General features: G+C 46.2%; 1 protein-coding gene across 1 annotated transcript in view; it reads left to right on the top strand.

Annotated features, from left to right (window-relative positions):
* tecpr1a (tectonin beta-propeller repeat containing 1a) overlaps window positions 1-21,643 on the top strand; it is a 59,371-nt gene extending 37,728 nt beyond the window's left edge. The window contains exons 15-24 of the mRNA XM_056297286.1: window positions 3,206-3,400; window positions 6,090-6,186; window positions 7,579-7,658; window positions 8,265-8,321; window positions 10,187-10,361; window positions 11,475-11,610; window positions 11,830-11,922; window positions 14,699-14,805; window positions 16,780-16,899; window positions 21,487-21,643. Of these exons, the coding sequence (XP_056153261.1) occupies window positions 3,206-3,400; window positions 6,090-6,186; window positions 7,579-7,658; window positions 8,265-8,321; window positions 10,187-10,361; window positions 11,475-11,610; window positions 11,830-11,922; window positions 14,699-14,805; window positions 16,780-16,899; window positions 21,487-21,639 (1,213 nt within the window). The 3' untranslated portion in view covers window positions 21,640-21,643. The remainder of the gene's footprint in view (window positions 1-3,205; window positions 3,401-6,089; window positions 6,187-7,578; window positions 7,659-8,264; window positions 8,322-10,186; window positions 10,362-11,474; window positions 11,611-11,829; window positions 11,923-14,698; window positions 14,806-16,779; window positions 16,900-21,486) is intronic.
* The last annotated feature ends 3,804 nt before the right edge of the window (window positions 21,644-25,447 follow it).

Below are 25,447 nucleotides of genomic sequence, written 5' to 3'. Positions count from 1 at the left end.
TCAATCACATTACAATCACATTACAATCACATTACAATCAATCACATTACAATCACATTACAATCACATTACAATCAATCACATTACAATCAATCACATTACAATCACATTACAATCACATTACAATCACATTACAATCAATCACATTACTTACAATCACATTACAATCACATTACAATCAATCACATTACAATCAATCACATTACAATCACATTACAATCAATCACATTACAATCACATTACAATCAATCACATTACAATCACATTACAATCAATCACATTACAATCACATTACAATCAATCACATTACAATCAATCACATTACAATCAATAACATTACAATCAATCACATTACAATCAATCACATTATAATCAATAACATTACAATCAATAACATTATAATCAATAACATTGCAATCACATTACAATCAATCACATTACAATCATTCACATTACAATCACATTACAATCAATCACATTACAATCACATTACAATCAATCACATTACAATCAATCACATTACAATCATATTACAACCAATCACATTACAATCAATCACATTACAATCAATCACATTACAATCACATTACAATCAATAAGACAATAATAATAAAACCCTGCTCGTTGCATCTTCAACTGAAGAGTTTGAGTTGTAGATTTAAAACAGTCATGTTGTGTGACTCTCACTGGACATGTGGACATGTGGATATGTGGACATGTGGACATGTTGATATGTGGATATGAGGACATGTGGATATGTGGATATGAGGACATGTGGATATGTGGACGTGGATATGTGGATATGTGGATATGTGGATATGTGGATATGAGGACATGTGGATATGTGGATATGAGGACATGTGGATATGTGGACGTGGATATGTGGATATGTGGACGTGGATATGTGGATATGTGGATATGTGGATATGAGGACATGTGGATATGTGGATATGTGGATATGTGGATATGAGGACATGTGGATATGTGGACGTGGATATGTGGATATGTGGACGTGGATATGTGGATATGTGGATATGTGGATATGTGGATATGAGGACATGTGGATATGTGGACGTGGATATGTGGATATGTGGATATGTGGATATGTGGATATGAGGACATGTGGATATGTGGACGTGGATATGTGGATATGGGGATATGTGGATATGTGGATATGTGGATATGTGGATATGTGGATATGAGGACATGTGGATATGTGGACGTGGATATGTGGATATGGGGATATGTGGATATGTGGATATGTGGACATGTGGATATGTGGACATGTGGATATGTGGATATGTGGATATGGGGAAATGTAGACATGTGGATATGTGGACATGGGGATATGGGGAAATGTAGACATGTGGATATGTGGATATGGGGATATGTGGATATGTGGATATGGGGAAATGTAGACATGTGGATATGTGGACATGTGGACATGTGGAGATCTGGACATGTGGACATGTGGACATGTGGATATGTGGATATGTGGATATGTGGACATGTGGATATGTGGATATGGGGATATGTGGATATGGGGAAATGTAGACATGTGGATATGTGGACATGGGGATATGGGGAAATGTGGATATGGGGAAATGTAGACATGTGGATATGTGGACATGTGGACATGGGGACATGTGGATATGTGGATATGTGGACATGTGGATATGTGGATATGGGGAAATGTAGACATGTGGATATGTGGACATGTGGACATGTGGACATGTGGATATGTGGATATGGGGAAATGTGGACATGTGGACATGTGGACATGGGGACATGTGGATATGTGGATATGTGGACATGTGGACATGTGGATATGTGGATATGGGGAAATGTAGACATGTGGATATGTGGACATGTGGACATGGGGACATGTGGATATGTGGATATGTGGACATGTGGACATGTGGATATGTGGATATGGGGAAATGTAGACATGTGGACATGTGGACATGGGGACATGTGGACATGTGTGTGTGTCTGACTGCAGTATTTACAACATCAGTGACGTGAACAAACCTTTTACAGCGTCACACAACATGACAAACCCACATTTAGTTGTTGTGTACCAGTTGGTCCTTCTGCTGAGACACCTGTCAATCAATCTGGGAGTGGCAGCAGCTTCCTGTCCTGCGGTTCGTGGTTTGGTAGGGGTTCACATGTCCTGTGGTTTGTGGTTTGGTAGTGGTCTATATGTGCTGCGGTTCGTGGTTTGGTAGTGGTCTACATGTGCTGTGGTTTCTGGTTTGGTAGTGGTCTACATGTGCTGCGGTTCGTGGTTTGGTAGTGGTCTACATGTGCTGCGGTTCGTGGTTTGGTAGTGGTCTACATGTCCTGTGGTTTCTGGTTTGGTAGTGGTCTACATGTGCTGCGGTTTGTGGTTTGGTAGTGGTCTACATGTCCTGTGGTTTCTGGTTTGGTAGTGGTCTACATGTGCTGCGGTTCGTGGTTTGGTAGTGGTCTACATGTCCTGTGGTTTCTGGTTTGGTAGTGGTCTACATGTGCTGCGGTTTGTGGTTTGGTAGTGGTCTACATGTGCTACGGTTCGTGGTTTGGTAGTGGTCTACATGTGCTGCGGTTTGTGGTTTGGTAGTGGTCTACATGTCCTGTGGTTTGGTAGTGGTCTACATGTGCTGCGGATTGTGGTTTGGTAGTGGTCTACATGTGCTGCGGTTCGTGGTTTGGTAGTGGTCTACATGTGCTGCGGTTCGTGGTTTGGTAGTGGTCTACATGTCCTGTGGTTTCTGGTTTGGTAGTGGTCTACATGTCCTGTGGTTTCTGGTTTGGTAGTGGTCTACATGTGCTGCGGTTCGTGGTTTGGTAGTGGTCTACATGTGCTGCGGTTCGTGGTTTGGTAGTGGTCTACATGTCCTGTGGTTTGGTAGTGGTCTACATGTGCTGCGGTTTGTGGTTTGGTAGTGGTCTACATGTGCTGCGGTTCGTGGTTTGGTAGTGGTCTACATGTGCTGCGGTTCGTGGTTTGGTAGTGGTCTACATGTCCTGTGGTTTGGTAGTGGTCTACATGTCCTGTGGTTTGGTAGTGGTCTACATGTCCTGTGGTTTGTTAGTGGTCTACATATGCTGCGGTTCGTGGTTTGGTAGTGGTCTACATGTGGATACATGTCAACATTAGTTCTTCTTGGACGTCCCTGTGATCTCTCTGTCTTTGCTGACCGGTTCTCCGGCTCGCCAGGTTCTGGCGGCAGGTCGGGGGTCACCTGCGGCTGGTGGAGTGTAGCGGCCTGGGCGTGGTCTGGGGCGTCGGGTTCGACCACACCGCCTGGGTGAACAGCGGCGGCTACGGCGGCGGCTTCTGTCAGACGGACGTGAAGAGCGTCTACATCTACGAGAACCAGAGGTGGAACCCTGTCACAGGGTACAGCACCAGGTCCGACCCACGGCCCGCACAACCCACACCACACACCCACCCACCCACCCGCCCGCCGTTCAGAACCCACACCACACACCCACCCACCCGCTGTTCAGAACCCACACCACACACCCACCCACCCGCCGTTCAGAACCCACACCACACACCCACCCGCCCACCCGCTGTTCAGAACCCACACCACACACCCACCCACCCACCCGCCGTTCAGAACCCACACCACACACCCACCCACCCGCCGTTCAGAACCCACACCACACACCCACCCACCCACCGTTCAGAACCCACACCACACACCCACCCACCCGCCGTTCAGAACCCACACCACACACCCACCCACCCGCTGTTCAGAACCCACACCACACACCCACCCACCCACCCGCCGTTCAGAACCCACACCACACACCCACCCACCCGCCGTTCAGAACCCACACCACACACCCACCCACCCGCCGTTCACAACCGCATGTCTCAGTAAGTACTATGCTGCTAATACACCAATGGTAATTATGATATTAAATTGTACTAATACGCCAATGGTAATTATGATAATAAATAGTACTAATACACCAATAGTAATTATGATAATAAATAGTACTAATACACCAACGGTAATTATGATATTAAATAGTACTAATACACCAATAATAACTACAGTGATTCACAAGCAAGAAAAACAACACAGACAAGAGTACACGAGCCACGAAGCACAGAGGCAGAAACAAAGATGGAGGGGTGAAAGATATGTATATCATACTATTATTATATCATATTATTATATTATTATATCATATTATTACATTATTATATCATATTACTATATCATCAATATCAATAGAGATGTATATATTCTACTATTATTATATTACATTATTATATTATTATATTATCAATATCAATAGAGATGTATATATTCTACTATTATTATATCATATTATTATATTATCAATATCAATAGAGATGTATATATTCTACTATTATTATGTCATATTATTATATTATATTATATTATTATCAATATCAATAGAGATGTATATATTCTACTATTATTATATCATATTATTATATTATATTATTATATTATCAATATCAATAGAGATGTATATATTCTACTATTATTATATCATATTATTATATTATCAATATCAATAGAGATGTATATATTCTACTATTATTATATCATATTATTATATTATATTATTATACTATCAATATCAATAGAGATGTATATATTCTACTATTATTATATCATATTATTATATCATATTATTATATTATCAATATGAATAGAGATGTATATATTCTACTATTATTATATCATATTATTATATTATCAATATCAATAGAGATGTATATATTCTACTATTATTATACCATATTATTATATTATCAATATGAATAGAGATGTATATATTCTATTATTATATCATATTATTATATTATATTATTATATTATCAATATCAATAGAGATGTATATGTTCTACTATTATTATATCATATTATATTATCAATATCAATAGAGATGTATATATTCTACTATTATTATATGATATTATTATATTATATTATTATACTATCAATATCAATAGAGATGTATATATTCTACTAATATTATATCATATTATTATATTATCAATATCAATAGAGATGTATATATTCTACTATTATTATATCATATTATTATATTATATTATTATATTATCAGTATCAATAGAGCTGTATATCTTCTACTATTATTATATCATATTATTATATTATCAATATCAATAGAGATGTATATATTCTACTATTATTATATCATATTATTATATTATATTATTATATTATCAATATCAATAGAGATGTATATATTCTACTATTATTATATCATATTATTATATTATCAATATGAATAGAGATGTATATATTCTACTATTATTATATCATATTATTATATTATCAATATCAATAGAGATGTATATATTCTATTATTATATCATATTATTATATTATATTATTATATTATCAATATGAATAGAGATGTACTATATATTCTACTATTATTATATCATATTATTATATTATATTATTATATTATCAATATGAATAGAGATGTATATATTCTACTATTATTATATCATATTATTATATTATATTATTATATTATCAATATGAATAGAGATGTATATATTCTACTATTATTATATCATATTATTATATTATCAATATTAATAGAGATGTATATATTCTACTATTATTATATCATATTGTTATATTATATTATGGAGCTGCCAGGGAAGAGGAGAAGAGGAAGGCCAAAGAGGAGGTTTATGGATGTGGTGAGGGAGGACATGCAGGTGGCTGGTGTGACAGAGGAACGTGCAGGGGATAGGAAGAGATGGAAACGGATGATCCGCTGTGGCGCCCCCTAATGGGAGCAGCCGGAAGTAGTAGTATTAGATTATCTCATGATATTATCAATAACAATAGAGATAAGTGGGGTTTTATTAATGAATGTGTGTAAAAGTCTTAAATGGTGTTTTAGTCACTTTATTTAAATCACATCTCAAGACTGTCTTTTACGATTCTTATCGTAAGTCGGGGGTGACCTTTGACCTTACAGCAGCCAGACAGTTTAAAAGCTGTTCTACAAGTCGTTTTGAATGTGGTTTTGTGCGTTTAGTTGAAATGTGTGGCCTGTGTGTTAAGAGGTCTTCCCACAGACCGCTACATGTGGAGTGATGCTACAGGACTTCAGGAGTGCACCAAGACCAACACCAAGCCCCCCTCCCCCCACTGGACATGGGTAATCACACACACACACACACACACACACCATGCGATACACAAAGTACCAACATCGTCCAACAGCAACCTGATGTGAAACACACATACTTGTAAAACTACACTTGTGGGGCCCCCTCATTGACTCACATTCATTGACAGCTCTTCCCTAACCCTAACCCTAACCTTAACCACGCAAACTACATGCCTAACCCTAACCCTAACCCTAACCTTAACCACGCAAACTACATGCCTAACCCTAACCCTTACCCTAACCTTAACCTAACCCTAATTCTAACCTTAACCCTAAAACCAAGTCCTAACCCTAACCCTTACCCTAACCTTAACCTTAACCTAACCCTAACCCTTACCCTACCCTAACCCTAACCCTTACCCTAACCTTAACCTAACCCTAATTCGAACCTTAACCCTAAAACCAAGTCCTAACCCTAACCCTTACCCTAACCTTAACCTAACCCTAACTCTTAACCTAACCCTAACCCTTACCCTAACCTTAACCTAACCTTAACCTAACCCTTACCCTAACCCTAACCTTAACCTAACCCTAACCCTTGCCTTAACCTTAACCTAACCCTAATTCTAACCTTAACCCTAAAACCAAGTCCTAACCCTAACCCAACCCTAACCTTAACCTAACCCTAACCCTTAACCTAACCTTAACCCTAACCCTTACCCTAACCTTAACCTAACCTTAATCTAACCCTAATTCTAACCTTAACCCTAAAACCAAGTCCTAAACCTAACCCTTACCCTTACCCTAACCCTTACCCTAAACTTAACCTAACCCTAACCCTTACCCTAACCCTAACCTTAACCTAACCCTAACCCTTACCCTAACCTTAACCTAACCCTAATTCTAACCTTAACCCTAAAACCAAGTCCTAACCCTAAAATAGACCCTTTTACTTGTGGGGCCCTTTTATCGGCAGGCGCGGATCTACAGGGTGGCAGCTGCCACCTCTGGGATACAGTCTTGCCACCCCTGTTGCCACCCCATTTATAAATCAGATAATATGTTTTAAAGTATATTTTATGTACATGCATGGTGAAGGTCAATGAGACCCGCACCAAACTCATCTCAAACAGTAGAGAACAAAATACATTCGATGAAATCCGAGTTTTGAATAATAATAAGTTTAGAATAATGTCCATTGCCCCCCTCCTTGAACCTCATGCCACCCCTTTGCCACCCCAGGAAAAAATCTCTAGATCCGCCACTGTTTATCGGGCCCCACAAGTTAGGTGGTTTCTGGTTTTTCTACACTTGTGGGGACATTTGGTCCCCATAAGTGTAGTTAAACATGGTGCTGAGTGTATTCTCTGATGAGAAACTATAGATAACAGAGAGAGTTCCCTCATTCGTGTCCTAACTTCCTCTTTCTTCACCCTCCAGGTGTCTGACTGGGCGATCGACTACGGCGTGTCTGGAGGCACAGACAGGGAGGGCTGGCAGTATGCTGCTGACTTCCCAGCGTAGGTTCCTTCCCCTCTGTTGCTTTTCTCTGCTCACTTCATAAAGTGTATTAACCTGTGTCCTCTCCTCTCAGGTCATATCATGGTTATAAGCTGTATTAACCTGTGTCCTCTCCTCTCAGGTCATATCATGGTTATAAGCTGTATTAACCTGTGTCCTCTCCTCTCAGGTCATATCATGGTTATAAGCTGTATTAACCTGTGTCCGCTCCTCTCAGAGGTCATATCATGGTTATAAGCTGTATTAACCTGTGTCCTCTCCTCTCAGGTCATATCATGGTTATAAGCTGTATTAACCTGTGTCCTCTCCTCTCAGGTCATATCATGGTTATAAGCTGTATTAACCTGTGTCCGCTCCTCTCAGAGGTCATATCATGGTTATAAGCTGTATTAACCCGTGTCCGCTCCTCTCAGGTCATATCATGGTTATAAGCTGTATTAACCTGTGTCCTCTCCTCTTAGGTCATATCATGGTTATAAGCTGTATTAACCTGTGTCCGCTCCTCTCAGATCATATCGTGGTTATAAGCTGTATTAACCCGTGTCCTCTCCTCTCAGGTCATATCATGGTTATAAGCTCTATTAACCTGTGTCCTCTCCTCTCAGGTCATATCATGGTTATAAGACCTTGAAGGACTTCGTACGTCGCCGGCGGTGGTTCAGGTACACTAAACTCACAACACTAGTCGATTTACGTGTGTGGTGATTGTTCATGAGCTACATGGTGGAAGGCTCTCTGAGCGCTCCTTCTCCTTCTTCTTCTTCTCCTTCTCCTTCTCCTTCTCCTTCTTCTTCTTCTCCTTCTTTCGGCTTGTTCCCTGTTTTCTCAGGGGTCGGCACAACGGGTTTCTGCCCTCCATAGCTTTCTGTCCGACGCATCCCTCTCCTGCAGCCCAACCCAGAGTCAAAATAAAACCACACCTTCCTCTGTTAACACTCATCTCAAGCCAGTAAAAGTTTGTAAAAGTACAAACTTAACGCAAATTTTATATAAAAAGAATCTCCCTTGCACCCTTTTTCGGGTGGTGTGTGTCTTGCTCCAGCTCAGGTCCTATACCTGAGAGTTTGAGGGTTCTGCTCAGCATCTTAGCTGTTCCTAGGACCGCACTCTTCTGGACAGAGACCTCAGATGTTGTTCCTGGAATCTGCTGGAGCCGCTCTCCCAGTTTGGGGGTCACAGCCCCTAGTGCTCCTATTACCACTGGGACTACTGTGGATTTCATCTTCCTCATCCGATCTAGTCCTTCCCCTCAGCCCTGAGACAGTCCAGCATTTAGTAGCAGGGTGTTAGATGCTAGCTGGGAAAGCGTCCACTGAAAGGCCTAACCACGTGGCTGGGATAGTGTACAGGAACATCTGTACTGAATACAGACTGGAAGGTCCCAATGGGAGACACCGGCAGAGGTGGCTGAGAATGGCAGAGCTAAGATCCTGTAGGACTTCAAGTTCCAGACTGACAAGCGGGTGCTGGCTCACCAACCAGACATTGTGGGGGTCGGCAAGGAAGAGAAGACAGACGGCAGTAGTGATCGATGTAGCATCCCGAGCGACGGCAGCATCAGGAAGGAAGAGCATGAGAAGCCAGAGGAATACCAAGGGCTGAGGGAAGAACTAGATCAGATGTGGAAGGTCAAATCCACAGTAGTCCCAGTGGTAGTAGGACCACTAGGGGCTGTGACCCCCAAACTGGGAGAGCGGCTCCAGCAGATTCCAGGAACAACATCTGAGGTCTCTGTCCAGAAGAGTGGTCCTAGGAACAGCTAAGATACTGAGCAGAACCCTCAGACTCCCAGGCCCCTGGTAGAGGACCTGAGCTGGAGGAAGATATACACCACCCAAAAAAGGATGAGATGGAGATTTTATATATATGAGAAGTTATGAGAGTTTCTCAGTCTGGAACAGCCGTTCCGTACAGACTAACGCGAGCTCTGTGTCTCGTGGAACAGAAAGCACTTCCTGAGCAGAATCTTCCCTGTGACAACACTGTTTAAAGAATCTGATCAATGCGACCAAGTTGTCTGCTTTAAGAGATCATTTTGGTCTTTCTTACATTGGAAATTAAAAAAAACAGCCGTTTCAAACCAAGCTAATTTAGCAACTCCAATGTTAAAACATGTATTACTTTTATTTATTGTTAATAATTAATTTAATTTTTTAAATTTTAATTATTTAATTTTTCACTTAATTTCATTTAATTACACCTCTATTTCACTTAAATGGCACCACCTCTGCTCAAAATTCTCATCTCTGAAATCACCAGATAGTCTAAAATGAGAGAATTTAAGTTTACTGTACTTTAGACTTTCTGTCAATCAAATCCAGTAAATAAATCAGGAGGTTGCCTGCTTGCCTGTTTCATTACATATTTATTCAACCGTTGTCATTCATGTCAATTAGATGGTCATTTTACATGCTGTTTACACTTACTACCAGTAGATGGAGCTCACAGTTGAAGGAAAAATAGAAGAGATAGTGAGTGGTGAATCTTATTCAGGTAAACCGTCTTTGTCATTTAAATGTCTTGACAGGAAGTGTAAAGTGAGCACTATGGGGCCCTGGCAGGAAGTCCCGCCCATCCCTCTGAGTGACGTTACGATCCTCCCGTGCCCAGCTGATGGCAGCGTGGAGGCGGTGCCTCTGTGGGCCATCAGCAATAAAGGAGACGTGCTGTGCAGACTGGGAGTCACCACGCTGACCCCCGCCGTAAGTCGGCCGTGGAGACTTTGTCACCCTGACTGCGTTCACAACCACACGTTACTGTTTGTGTTTCCTCATGTGACACAGGCGGCGAGGACCGTCAGCGTGACCAAGGGACATGCGCTGCTTGAATCCAAGGAAAAGACAAACGTCCCCCTCAGAGAGCAAAGTTATCCAGTAAAAGGGGCGTCCGGGTAGCGTAGCGGTCTATTCCGTTGCCTAGCAACGCAGGGATCGCCGGTTCGAATCCCCGTGTTACCTCCGGCTTGGTCGGGCGTCCCTGCAGACACAATTGGCCGTGTCTGTGGGTGGGAAGCCGGATGTGGGTATGTGTCCTGGTCGCTGCACTAGCGCCTCCTCTGGTCGGTCGGGGCTGGACTGGAGAGGAATAGCGTGATCCTCCCCCGCGCTACGTCCTCCTGGTGAAACTCCTCACTGTCAGGTGAAAAGAAGCGGCTGGTGACTCCACGTATATCGGAGGAGGCATGTGGTAGTCTGCAGCCCTCCCCGGACCAGCGGAGGGGGTGGAGCAGAGACCGGGACGGCTCGGAAGAGGGGGGTGATTGGCCAAGTACAGTTGGGGAGAAAGGAGGGGGGGGGGGTTAGCCAGTAAAAGGCTGGTTATGTGTTGACAGAGTACAGTGTGTTTTGGGGTGAAGTTTGGGTTTAGTTTAACACAAACCCTCAATCTGGCCCCAACAAAGAGACTACTTGTCCAGTCCCTCACAATGTCTGAGAAAGAGAATCTCATTTGTGTAATAGCAGCGCTGGTCCAACACAGTACAGATACACACACGTGGTGCCAACATTAGTGACCAGTGGAATATAAAGGTTCTGATCAGGGTGACTGATAACGAAGACGTGGACTTTTAACCCTCCGTATGACCCAAGACAGGATTCTCATTAACCACTTTGCTGATTCTCTGTCCCTTCTAAACCTTTGCTCTGACCTTGTGCACACAACTTGTACACACACACACACACACACACACACACACACACACACACACACACACACACACATATGCACTCACACACGCATGCACAACACCAGCTGGATCATGTAGCGCACATGGTCGGTCCTCCGTGAGCCCTAACGTCCTCCTGCCGTCCTCTCAGGGTTCGTCGTGGCTCCACGTGGGAACTGATCAGCCTTTTAAGTCCATCTCCATCGGCTCCGCCAGCCAGGTTTGGGCCATCGCCAGAGACGGTTCGGCTTTCTACAGAGGTTCTGTGTCCACTCAGAGTCCGGCAGGTCCGTATAGAAGAACCCGATAGGTCCTGTGTGGGAGAACTGACTGCTTCTGACGTCACTGTCAGCTTATAGAGTTGCTTCCAGGATTGTTTAGGCTTTCTGCTTGTTTCAGCCTTCGTTAAGGTCACTGAGAAGTAAACAGAGTCCGGAAAGCAGGACGAGAAGACCAGGTGTTAAGACCTTCAGTGGTTTTTCTGTGTGGTTTGTCTCCATCTGCAGGTGAATGCTGGTATCACATCCCGTCTCCAGCCAAACAGAAGCTGAAGCAGGTGTCTGTTGGGAGGACATCCATCTACACTGTAGATGACAATGGTAACGTTAATTTCTGATTTTACTTGAAGTAACAGTCGAAATCATAGAGTATCTAAAGTGTGTTGGGAATACATCCCATCAGGCCTCTCTCTCCCGGAGCTTACTCTCAGCTTTCCTTCCTTCTCAATAAACAAATCAGTGAACACAATGTGAAATGTAATTCAGAGTGTGTCTCACTTCTGTAATGTGATGTATTTCCAAGTAAAATGGGATATTATGGTGGGAGAAGATGTTGGGGGGGGTTGTGATCTGATGGAATGGTGCAAAATATCTGATGATATTATTGGTGGCAAAGGCAAAGCAAAATGCTTATGATGAGTTGTATGAGAGGTTGGACACTAAAGAAGGAGAAAATAACTGGTACCGATTGGCTAGACAGAGGGACCGAGCTGGGAAGGATGTGCAGCAGGTTAGGGCGATGAAGGATAGAGAGGGAAATGTGCTGACAAGTGAGGAGAGTGTGCTGAGAAGGAGGAAGGAGTAGTTTGAGGGGCTGATGAATGAAGAAGATGAGAGAGAGAGAAGGGTGGATGATGTGGGGATAGTGAATCAGGAAGTTCAGTGGATTAGCAAGGAGGAAGTGAGGGCAGCTATGAAGAGGATGAAGAGTGGAAAGGCAGTTGGTCCTGATGACATACCTATGGAGGCATGGAGGTGTTTAGGAGAGATGGCAGTGGGGTTTTTAAGTAGATTGTTTAACACAATCCTGGAAAGTGAGAGGATGCCTGAGGAGTGGAGAAGAAGCATACTGGTACCGATTTTCAAGAACAAGGGTGATGTGCAGAACTGTAGCAACTACAGAGGTATAAAGTTGATCAGACACAGCATGAAGATATGGGAAAGAGTAATAGAAGCTAGGTTAAGAGGAGGAGAGGTGATGATCAGCAGCAGCAGTATGGGTTCATGCCATGAAAGAGCACCACAGATGTGATGTTTGCTTTGAGAGTATTGATGGAGAAGTATAGAGAAGGCCAGAAGGAGGTACATTGTGTCTTTGTAGATTTAGAGAAAGCTTATGACAGGGTGCTGAGAGAGGAGGTGTGGTATTGTATGAGGAAGTCAGGAGTTGCAGAGAAGTATGTAGGAGTGGTGCAGGATATGTATGAGGGAGGTGTAGCAGTGGTGAGGTATGTGGTGGGAATGACAGATGGGGTCAAGGTGGAGGTGGGGTTACATCAAGGATCGGCTCTGAGCCCTTTCTTGTTTGCAATGGTGATGGACAGGTTGACGGACAAGATCAGGCAGGAGTCTCCGTGGACGATGGTGTTTGTCGATGACATTGTGATCTGTAGTGAGAGTAGGGAGCAGGTGGAGGAGAGCCTGGAGAGGTGGGGGTATGCACTGGAGAGAAGAGGAATGAAAGTCAGTAGGAGCAAGACAGAATACATATGTGTGAATGAGAGGGAGGACAGTGGAATGGTGAGGATGCAAGGAGTGGAGGTGATGGAGGCGTATGAGTTTAAATACTTGGGGTCAACTGTCCAAAGTAACGGGGAGTGCAGAAGAGAGGTGGAGAAGAGAGTGCAGGCAGGGTGGAGTGGGTGGAGAAGAGTGTCAGGAGTGATGTGTGACAGAAGGGTACCAGCAAGAGTTAAAGGGAAGGTTAACAAGATGGTTGTGAGACCAGCTATGTTGTATGGTTTGGAGACAGTGGTACTGATGAAAAGACAGGAGGAGGAGCTGGAGGTGGCAGAGATGAAGATGATAAGATTTTCATTGGGAGTGATGAAGAAGGACAGGATTAGGAACCAGTATATTAGAGGGACAGCTCAGGTTGGATGGTTTGGAGACAAAGCAAGAGAGACAAGATGGAGATGGTGTGGACATGTGTGGAGGAGAGATGCTGGGTATACTGGGAGGAGGATGCTGAATATGGAGCTGCCAGGGAAGAGGAGAAGAGGAAGGCCAAAGAGGAGGTTTATGGAGGTGGTGAGGGAGGACATGCAGGTGGCTGGTGTGACAGAGGAAGATGCAGAAGACAGGAAGAGATGGAAACGGATGATCCGCTGTAGCGCCCCCTAACGGGAGCAGCCGAAAGTAGTAGTAGTAGTAGTAGTAGTAGTAGTAGTAGTGGTAGTAGTAGTAGTAGTAGTGGTAGTAGTAGTAGTGGTAGTAGTAGTAGTAGTAGTAGTAATAGTAGTGGTAGTAGTAGTAGTAGTAGTAGTAGTGGTATTAGAAGTAGTAGTAGTAGTAGTAATAGTAGTGGTAGTAGTAGTAGTAGTAGTGGTGGTAGTAGTAGTAGTAGTGGTAGTAGTAGTAGTAGAAGTAGTAGTAGTAATAGTAGTGGTAGTAGTAGTAGTAGTAGTGGTAGTAGTAGTAGTAGTAGTAGTAGTAGTAGTAGTAGTAGTAGTAGTAGTAGTAGTAGTGGTAGTAGAAGATTGGTTGGTGGTTACTCGCCCACCTGCTCATTGATAATGGGTCCATTTGAATTATAAGCTTTGACAGACAGACAGACAGACAGACAGACAGACAGACAGACAGACAGACAGACAGACAGACAGACAGACAGACAGACAGACAGACAGACAGACAGACAGACAGACAGACAGACAGACAGAGCCAGTAGTATTGTCAGTACTTGTCCGTCCAGCAGAAGCAGTGTTCCTGTTATCAGCTGTGTTCATCCTGCTCTGCTCACATCACAGAGAACCAAGACCAGCCTGCCGTGTGTTTTAACCTCTACCTGGTTTTTAACCCAGGGACTTCAGCCGATCACTAAAATGCTCCAGGGTTTAGCTCCACTTTAACCCTCCGTGTTTTCTGGTCTTCTCTCCAGGTAACCTGTGGTACCGCCAGGGCGTGACCCCCAGTTACCCCCAGGGCTCCTCATGGGAGCATATCTCCAATAACGTACGCAAGGTGTCTGTGGGACCGCTGGACCAGGTCGGTACCAGGACCGCTAGTCACAGAACGCCACTTCGGTTGTTTAGAAATGATTTGTTGAGGCTCCGCGGAGGTGTAGCGGTCTAAGCGTGGGCTTTGTGTCGATGCAGTGGCCCACTGGGGACCGCCGGGGTTCGGGCCCCGGTCTCGTCAGATCCGACTATGGCCGGACTCGATGGAGCAGCAGTAACTGGCAGCGCTGTCCTCGGGAGGGGGGGGGGGGGGAGTCGGCTTGTGTTCGTCACATGACTGCGTCTCTGTATGTGTGGGGGGGGAAGCAGTGGTCCGGCCTGGAGTCGCCTCGCCACTTCCGTGACAAGGCGACTCCTTCCAGACTGCCGGCGGAGAGACGTGGGTGGAGAACGCATGATGCAGTACGAGGGTGGTGTCTGAATTAACATAGGGAGCGATTGGCCCCTAAACTGGGAGAAATCAGAAATCAAATGTAAAAAAAAAGGGAATGATTGGTTGCTAGTCAGCTGGTATATATGATGAAACTGAGAGACTGTTAGCTTAAGCTGATTAAGTCCTCCATCGGGTCAGTAGAGACCCCAGTGTGGACCACAGTCCCAGTGTGGACCACAGCCCCAGTGTGGACTACCGTCCCAGTGTGGACCACAGTCCCAGTGTGGACCACAGCCCCAGTGTGGACCCCAGTCCCAGTGTGGACCACAGCCCCAGTGTGGACCACAGTCCCAGTGTGGACCCCAGTCCCAGTGTGGACCCCAGTCCCAGTGTGGACCACAGTCCCAGTGTGGACCACAGCCCCAGTGTGGACCACAGTCCCAGTGTGGACCACAGCCCCAGTGTGGACCACAGCCCCAGTGTGGACCCCAGTCCCAGTGTGGACCCCAGTCCCAGTGTGGACCACAGCCCCAGTGTGGACCAAAGTCCCAGTGTGGACCCCAGCCCCAGTGTGGACCACCGTCCCAGTGTGGACCACAGTCCCAGTGTGGACCACAGCCCCAGTGTGGACCACAGTCCCAGTGTGGACCACAGCCCCAGTGTGGACCACAGCCCCAGTGTGGACCCCAGTCCCAGTGTGGACCCCAGTCCCAGTGTGGACCACAGCCCCAGTGTGGACCAAAGTCCCAGTGTGGACCCCAGCCCCAGTGTGGACCACCGTCCCAGTGTGGACCACAGTCCTGTCTGACCAGAGCTGATCTGTCTCATGACTTAACGCCACCGGTAACACGTAGAACAGTGTGTTCTTCTTCCTTCATAAGGTTGCTATCATTTCTTTCATATCCGCCTTTTCATATTTATGGCTCTGACTCGTTAGGATGTGGTTAGACCGGGCGTCTGGGTGGCATGGCGGTCTATTCCGTTGCCTAGCAACATGGGGTTCCCGGTTTGAATCCCCGCGTTACCTCCACCTTGGTCGGGCGTCCCTACAGACACAATTGGCCGTGTCTGCGGGTGGGAAGCTGGATGTGGGTATGTGTCCTGGTCGCTGCACTAGCGCCTCCTCTGGCCGGTCGGGACGCCTGTTCAGGGGGAATAGCGTGATCCTCCCACGTGCTACATCCCCCTGGTGAAACTCCTCACTGTCAGGAGAGGAGTTTCACCAGGGAGATGCAGCTGGTGACATGTATGGGAGGAGGCATGTGGTAGTCTGCAGCCCTCCCCGGATCAGCAGAGGGGGTGGAGCAGAGACCGGGACGGCTCGGAAGAGGGGGGTAAGTGGCCGGATACAATTGGGGAGAAAAAGGGAGGAAAATCCCCCCCCCCCCCAAAAAGGATGGGGTTTGACCCTTTATTTCACAATGCTGAAAAGAAGAAGACACCTAACGGAGTGGCGGGACACATGCAGATAATACTGAGGGGTGGGATTGAAACGACTCTGGACCGGGAAGACTGGTCTGTTGTCAGGCTGAGGGACATGTTGGATGGAGGGATTAGGAAGCTGGGGGATGTGGAAAACTCTGGTCTCTCTGTCTGTTTGGTGGGTTGATGTGGTTGGTGAATGTGTAGGTGTGGATCATAGCAGACAAGGTGCAGGGCAGCCACAGTCTGAGCTGTGGAACCGTCTGCCGGCGTCTGGGAGTCCAACCCATGCAGCCCAGAGGACAGTCCTGGGACTACGGCATAGGGGTAAGTGTGTGTGTGTGTGTTCTTGTGTTTGATCGTTTTTGATTCTGGTGTTTTGTGAGTCCGGATCGGTTTTGACCAGCCAGGCTGTGAGTCCTGCAGACTCGTGGAGTTGGAGGCGTGGAGGAGCTCCCACGCCGACATGGAGTTAAACTCTGTCTGACTGTCAGCTGCTCGGTGGAAGATTGCAGTTTAGCGATCGGGGAAATTGTTGGCTATGTTAGTGCAAAGTCCACATCTATAGAATGAATAGTGGAGTCGTTGTGTTTCTGGACAGTATTGATAAAGTTCAGGTGGTTGTGGAGCAAGGCGTGGTAATTCAAGACACCTTTGTTCAGGTGGTGCCGCTGGTTAATCCAGCCAAAAAGGTCATTTTGTCCAAGGTCCCTCTGCAACCACATGTTTTGGAGAGAACTGGCGAGACACGGAAAACTAATGTCCCCTATAAAACTGATTCCTCTGAGCTCCAAGCCTCCACATTTAAGACATGTTGTTTCCTTCAGAAGGCAGCAGGTCTTAATGGTTCTTCAGAAGGCAGCAGGTCTTAATGGTTCTTCAGAAGGCAGCAGGTCTTAATGGTTCTTCAGAAGGCAGCAGGTCTTTATGGTTCTTCAGAAGGCAGCAGGTCTTTATGGTTCTTCAGCAGGCAGCAGGTCTTAATGGTTCTTCAGAAGGCAGCAGGTCTTAATGGTTCTTCAGAAGGCAGCAGGTCTTTACGGTTCTTCAGCAGGCAGCAGGTCTTAACGGTTCTTCAGAAGGCAGCAGGTCTTAATGGTTCTTCAGAAGGCAGCAGGTCTTTATGGTTCTTCAGCAGGCAGCAGGTCTTTATGGTTCTTCAGCAGGCAGCAGGTCTTTATGGTTCTTCAGCAGGCAGCAGGTCTTTATGGTTCTTCAGCAGGCAGCAGGTCTTAATGGTTCTTCAGCAGGCAGCAGGTCTTAATGGTTCTTCAGCAGGCAGCAGGTCTGAATGGTTCTTCAGCAGGCAGCAGGTCTTTATGGTTCTTCAGCAGGCAGCAGGTCTTAATGGTTCTTCAGAAGGCAGCAGGTCTTAATGGTTCTTCAGCAGGCAGCAGGTCTTAATGGTTCTTCAGAAGGCAGCAGGTCTTTATGGTTCTTCAGCAGGCAGCAGGTCTTTATGGTTCTTCAGCAGGCAGCAGGTCTTTATGGTTCTTCAGAAGGCAGCAGGTCTTAATGGTTCTTCAGCAGGCAGCAGGTCTTATTGGTTCTTCAGAAGGCAGCAGGTCTTTATGGTTCTTCAGCAGGCAGCAGGTCTTAATGGTTCTTCAGAAGGCAGCAGGTCTTTATGGTTCTTCAGCAGGCAGCAGGTCTTTATGGTTCTTCAGCAGGCAGCAGGTCTTAATGGTTCTTCAGAAGGCAGCAGGTCTTTATAGTTCTGAGGAACAACACGGAGTTAAATTGGATTTTGAAGTTCAGGGTGGATGGTTTTGAGTATGATGTTTATGTATCTTCAGAGAAAATGAAATATTTTGGCTGTGGGATGGAGGGTCACCTCATCTGTTCCTGTCCAGAGAAACCAGCTACTGAGTGAAATGAGGGTGAGACTGCAGCACTGAGCCCTGAGCACACTGGGGCTGCAGCACTGAGCCCTGAGCACACTGGGGCTGCAGCACTGAGCCCAAAGCAGAAAAGACGCAGCAGGAAAAAACCAGTGAGGCTGAGTTTCAGTCGGCTGGTTCAGGTGCTAATGATCCAGGTCCTACACATAAAGACATTGTTGTAGAGGCTATTGAAATGTGTCACAGCGACCGTATTAACTGTGATGTAATGGACACAGACTGAAACAAAGGAAGTAGAATAAGCCCCTGTTTGAGACCAGGACATTGGGCATAACTCCATTAACTAAAACCTGCTGGATTCTGTCTGTTAGAAAGTGTAAAAGCAGCGTTAAAAGCCGATCAGGTAAATTAAAATGAGAAGCAAGCTGCTCGATCAAAATGTGAGGTTGCATCTTGTTAAAAGCTGAATAGAAGTCAGCAAATAAAAGTCTAAATTAAGGTTCTGTATTGTGACATTCAGAGTGTGCTGAAAATTAATGGCCGTTTGAGCGCTCCTTTTCAAATCCAAAGGGGAATTAGACAAGGCTGCGCCCTCTCTGGCATGTTATACTCCCTAGCATTTGAGCTTTTGTTACACAAACGTAGAGCTGACCTTCAGGGTGTAACTATCCCAGGCTGTTGTGCTCCTGTAAAACTGTCAGCCTGTGCAGATGATTTGGTAATTCTGGTGAACAACCAGCAGGATACTGACATGTTGGTGAGGGACATCATCCAGTTTGGCTTAATGTCTTCAGCCAAAGATAACTGGATCAAAAGCGAAGCTCTCGGTGTAGGGGGTGTACTGGAGAAAAAGCTCAGTTTGCCTGGGGGATTGATTTGGAAGGCGGGGGGGGGGCTGGAATATTTAGGAGTGTTTCTAGGGGATCAATCTGTTGCTCTTAAAAACTGGGAAGGTCGGTTAGCAAAGTGGAAGTGGATTTTAACCAAGATGTCCTACAGAGGTCGAGTCCTGATCACTAATAATTTGGTATCATCAATTTTATGGCATCGCCTGTCAGTTGTTGACCCCCCACCAGACCTGCTGTCCAAGATCCAGGCTCTTCTTGTCGACTTCTTCTGGGACAAACTGCACTGGGTGCCTCAGGGTATGCTGTACCTGCCGAGGGGCTGAAGGAGGGCAGGGCCTGATCCACCTGAGCAGCAGGGGGGCTACCTTCTGTTTCCAGTTCCTGCAAAGGTTTCTCTACGATCCCTACTCAGTTAGTTGGAGGTCGCTGGCTTGCACCATTCTGAGTCAGCTAGGTGGCCTGGGACTGGACAGATCTTTGTTTTTGATGGACTTGAAACAGCTTAACATCAAGGACCTACCTGACTTCTACTGTGGGCTGCTCAAGGTGTGGAACTTGTTAAACAAAGAGAGACTAAGACAACACAGCTCTTTGTTTTGGCTGCTCCAGGAACCAATCATACATGGCTTCCTTTTCAGTGCAGTCTGTCAAGTGGGGCCAACTCTGCTGAGGCGGTTCTGTGTGTCGAACGTGGTGACTCTGGGACATGTGGTTCAGCTTGCAGGCCCAGACCTGGACAATCCAGATCCTCTTGCCTCCCGCTTAGAGCTGAGATCAACTCGCGTCATCACTCTGCTGCTTACCAAATGGAGAGAAGCTCTCACAAGTGGTGAGCGGACGCTGTTGGTCCAGCATTACAATGGCTCTGTTAGACCCGATGAGAAGGATGTTTTCCCTTCAGTGAACATTTCCCCAGATTTTAAGGACTGTACAGGACCTCTTTTAAAAAGTGAGAATCCCTCTGTGTTTTCTTTTCGGGGTCCAAATGGAAGGTCAGAGTACAAAATGTACGTTAAAGTTCTGCACAGGGACAAATTGAATGGTAAACCTGACACCCCATGGAGGGCTCACCTAGGTCTGAGGGACAGTGTTGGTCCTGAATGGAGAGCGCTGTACAAACCACCGTTGGTCAGAAGAGCTGCAGACCAGCAGTGAAGGGTCTTACATGGTATCGTGGCTGTTAATGCTTTTGTCTCTGTTATTAATTCTGATGTTAGCCATGAGTGTCCATTTTGCTCTAATGGTGAGACTGTCTTTCACTGCTTCATGGAGTGTTGTCGACTGCTGCCGCTGTTCACATTACTGGAAAAGGTTTTGGGGTTTTTGGGGAGGTCTTTTCCAAACCCATGTTCATTCTGGTCTACAGGTACTCTCAGAAAAACAAGGCCAAATGCAGCTTCTTAATGTCGTTCTGGGGAGTGCAAAGATGGCCGTGTACCTGAGCAGGAGAAACAGAATGGAGGACGCTGGGGGTGATGATGATGATGATGATGATGATGATGATGAGGATGCTGTTTGTGTGTTTGTGAAAATGTTAAGAGCTCGTTTAAAAGTAGATTTTTGCTACTTCAAAATGGTGGATGATGTGGGAAGTTTTCTCAGTGTGTGGTGTTGTAAAGATGTGCTTGTTGTGTTGTGGATGGTGAGCTGGTCTTGGGGAGCGTCCTGACATGGTTTACCTTCTGTGGCTCTCATGCTACTGGCCATGCTGGTCTGTATCCTGCTTGTTGTGTTGTGGATGGTGAGCTGGTCTTGGGGAGCGTCCTGACATGGTTTACCTTCTGTGGCTCTCATGCTACTGGCCATGTTGGTCTGTATCCTGCTTGTTGTGTTGTGACTTTTTGTAATTTGTATTATTGTTAAAAATCAAATCTCTCTCTCTCTCTCTCTCTCTCTCTCTCTCTCTCTCTCTCTCTCTCTCTCTCTCTCTCTCTCTCTCCTGCTCTCTCTCTCTCTCTCTCTCTCTCTCTCTCTCTCTCTCTCTCTCTCCTGCTCTCTCTCTCTCTCCTGCTCTCTCTCTCTCTCTCTCTCTCTCTCTCTCTCTCTCTCTCTCTCTCTCTCTCTCTCCTGCTCTCTCTCTCTCTCCTGCTCTCTCTCTCTCTCTCTCTCTCTCTCTCTCTCTCTCTCTCTCTCTCTCCTGCTCTCTCTCTCTCTCTCTCCTGCTCTCTCTCTCTCTCTCTCCTGCTCTCTCTCTCTCTCTCTCTCTCGCCCTGTCTGTTCCTCAGGGTGGATGGGACCATATCACCATCAGAGGAAATTCCATGGAGCCGCCTCGGGTCCATATGCAGTCTCTAACAGAACCCTCCCTCTCAGCCCCCTGGAGGCTACTCCCCACCAGGAACCAGCCGGAGGTCAACGACAATACTGTGGGATGCTAGACCCCCCCCCCACACACACATACATTCAGATTTTTCCTGTCTTTCTTTGAAAACCACTTCTGCTGCTAACAGCAAATACAGTTCAGATCTAGAATTCTAATTCTGAATTTAAATTTAGCACCAAAACTGTAAGTATAGATGGCTTAATAGCTTAAAATAAAATTAATAGAGTGTAGACACTGCAGGGGTGACAACATAAATACCAATAAGCGAGAGGTGTGTTTTAAGTAATGTATAGAAAGGAATGTGTTCTGTATGTACAGTACGTGTATGTGCAGAGATGGCTACGGTGCAGATGGTCCGTGCAGGAATACACAGATGATTGACAGATGATTGACAGATGATTGACAATCTTCAGGTGGTTTTGTTCCACTGGCCGCCCTTTTCCAGTGACAGCAGCTCAAACATGTTGATGCTGTCTGTGTGTGCACATCGCTGTATGTCCCCCTGTACATATGGAAGGTTTTTCTTATTAGTCATGTTTTCTAAATCTGTTTGGGTGTTTGTAGTCTGGACTGGCCTGTAGTTTGGGCTGGCGGCCTGTCCAGGGTGTCTCCCCGCCTGCTGCCCAATGACAGCTGGGAGAGGCTCCGGCGTCCCGCGACCCCAATTGGGATAAGCAGCTTGGATAATGGACGGATGGGTGTTTGTAGTCCGTGGGTAGTATATATATATATATATATATATATATATGTGTGTGTGTGTGTGTGTGTGTGTCTGGCGGCAGCCAGATGTGTTCTGTGGGCGGCCAGGTGTGTTCTGTAGGCAGCCAGATGTGTTCTGTGGGCAGCCAGATGTGTTCTGTGGGCGGCTAGATGTGTTCTGTGGGCAGCCAGATGTGTTCTGTGGGCGGCCAGGTGTGTTCTGTAGGCAGCCAGGTGTGTTCTGTGGGCAGCCAGGTGTGTTCTGTAGGCAGCCAGGTGTGTTCTGTAGGCAGCCAGATGTGTTCTGTGGGCAGCCAGATGTGTTCTGTGGGCAGCCAGATGTGTTCTGTGGGCGGCCAGATGTGTTCTGTAGGCAGCCAGATGTGTTCTGTGGGCAGCCAGGTGTGTTCTGTGGGCAGCCAGGTGTGTTCTGTGGACAGCCAGGTGTGTTCTGTGGGCAGCCAGGTGTGTTCTGTAGGCAGCCAGATGTGTTCTGTGGGCGGCCAGGTGTGTTCTGTGGGCAGCCAGATGTGTTCTGTGGGCGGCCAGATGTGTTCTGTGGGCAGCCAGATGTGTTCTGTAGGCAGCCAGATGTGTTCTGTGGGCAGCCAGGTGTGTTCTGTGGGCAGCCAGGTGTGTTCTGTGGACAGCCAGGTGTGTTCTGTAGGCAGCCAGGTGTGTTCTGTAGGCAGCCAGGTGTGTTCTGTGGACAGCCAGGTGTGTTCTGTGGGCAGCCAGATGTGTTCTGTGGGCAGCCAGGTGTGTTCTGTGGAGGCCTCTGCATGGCGAGCATGCGCCCCCTGAGTCTGCACATGGTCAGAGATCTCCTTACTTTTACATCAGTCACAGGGCTCAGGTAGTCTCTCGCTCTCTGTCTGTCTCTCTCTCTGTCTTCTCTCTGTTTCTCTCTGTCTCTCTCTCTCTGTCTCTCCCTCTCTCTCTGTCTTTCCTTCTCTCTCTCGTCTTCTCTCTCTGTTTCTCTCTGTCTCGCTCTCTGTCTCTCTCCTCTGTGTCTCTCTCTGTTTCTCTCTGTCTCTGTATCTCTCTCTCTCTCTCCTGTCTGTCTCTCTGTCTCTGTATCTCTCTCTCTCCTGTCTGTCTCTCTGTCTCTGTATCTCTCTCTCTCTCCTGTCTGTCTCTCTCTCCTGTCTGTCTCTCTCTTCTGTCTCTGTATCTCTCTCTCTCTCTCTCTCCTGTCTGTCTCTCTGTCTCTCTCTTCTGTGTCTCTGTCTGTCTGTCTGTCTGACTGTCTGTCTGTCTGTCTGTCTCTCTCTTCTGTGTGTCTCTCTTCTGTGTGTCTCTCTCTGCAGATGACCTTCAGTCTTACTCATGACCTTGTCAGCTGGGTGTCACCAGCATCACTAGCTGGTCATCTGTGTTGGACATTATTGGTTCCATTTTTTAGCAAAAGTCTTTTGTTGTTCCGCTGGGTTGTTTAAATACGTGTATTTCTGTGTCACGTCGTGTTATTTATTGGTCAGTGCTGGACTCGGTCCGTCCTGTGGTCTGGGTGGCGCAGCGTCTGTCAGGACGGTTGTGGATTTGGAAGTGGACAGTGTGGTTTTGTGAAAGAGGTTTCTTGAGGTTTTTAGTGAATAATGAGCAGTGTGTCGGTCAGTCGGATGGTTCAAATCCCGCATCTGTCCTGCTGAAGTTCCCTTGAGCAAGTGGTCGAATCCCAACCGCATGTCGGTTACCAGTCTTTTCCGTGGCTCTCTGGCGCCCCCTGCTGTAACAGATCTGAACTTTCCCGGGTCATTTTCATTTTCATTTTTTTTTTGTGGTCATTTTCATCAAACTGTTAAAGCTTCGCCTGACGTCACATCCTGCGGCGTCTCTGATCAGGCATAATAATGAAATGCAGCTGAAAATGGACCTTCGCCTCTCTCAGGAAAACTCTGTTGGTCATGTGAAAATCACTTTGCATGTTTGTGACTTTCTCTTAACTTGCAGAACCAGAGAGACTGAACTAAGAGTGCCCACAGTAGGGAAAGCAAATTATATTTTGTCATAAATCTGTACAGAGCTCACGAGTAAAGCGTGGAAGATGGAAGCAATGGATGCGTGTGTGTGTGTGTGTGTGTGTGTGTGCGTGCGTGTCATGAAGGGATGTTGTGTACATTTGTCAAAGAGCAAGTAAATTATGACGTCATATGCATCGATTAAAGGTTTAAACAATGTTTATGGGTCCTGTGAATGAACTAAGATGTGGTTCTAGTCAAACACAATGAGAATGTTGTGAAAGCCCAGAGGAAACTAGTCCTGACAGTGAACAACCAACTCCAAAACCTCCCACTGTATTTTGTGACACACCTGTTGAATTGTTCCCTCAGTAGTCTGACGGTGCATGGTCAGGAAATGCTCCTTGTCAATAAATAAATGTCTTTATTGGTAATTCCTTCTCAGATCGATTGTTTCCTCCTGTATCTTTCTGTTTTCTGCGTTAATAAAACAAACAGACACACTGGAATGCCGTAAATACGCGTTCAGACTCAGCCGGCGTTTACGCAGGCGCCTCTTGATGACGTAATGAGTCATTATTATCGGGACAAATGGTCTAAAACGGGACTCAAGCAGCGTCCCCTGGCTCCTACGTCATCGTCACAGTATTTAAACAGCCAGCGGGAACGCCCACTTCCTGTCCAGGAGTTTTTATTTTTTCACTTCCCGCCCGGGATGAGGCAGTTATGACCGGAGGCTTTACTTAGCAGGTTTCTTAACAGGAAAACACACACACACACACACACTCGCTCACTCACACTCTCACACACGCACGCACACACACACTCACACACACACTCGCTCGCTCACACACACTGACTCAGACACACACACACACACTCACACGCACACGCTCACACGCTCACACGCACACACACTCGCTCACACTCACACACACACTGACTCACTCACACACACACACACTCACACTGATTGACAATCACTGAGTGACACACGAAGAAAGCAGAAGGAGTGGGACAGCAGCCCTGCAGACGCTAGAAGAGAAGACATGACAGGAAACGGAACTAAAGGGCCTCGGGGTGCTGGACGTCACAACAGCTCAGCGTGGGGATCAAGTTTCCCCGAATGTCGTCCGTGGTCTGTGTGTTCCGGTGGGCTTTGGTCGTGTCCGGATACCCACGCTGTACGGACCGTACAGCGGA

Source organism: Lampris incognitus, chromosome 17 (genome assembly GCF_029633865.1).
Source record: "Lampris incognitus isolate fLamInc1 chromosome 17, fLamInc1.hap2, whole genome shotgun sequence".
Lineage (NCBI taxonomy): Eukaryota > Metazoa > Chordata > Actinopteri > Lampriformes > Lampridae > Lampris > Lampris incognitus.
Note: the sequence above shows the minus strand (reverse complement) of the source record. Positions and strands in the feature narration are given on the sequence as shown.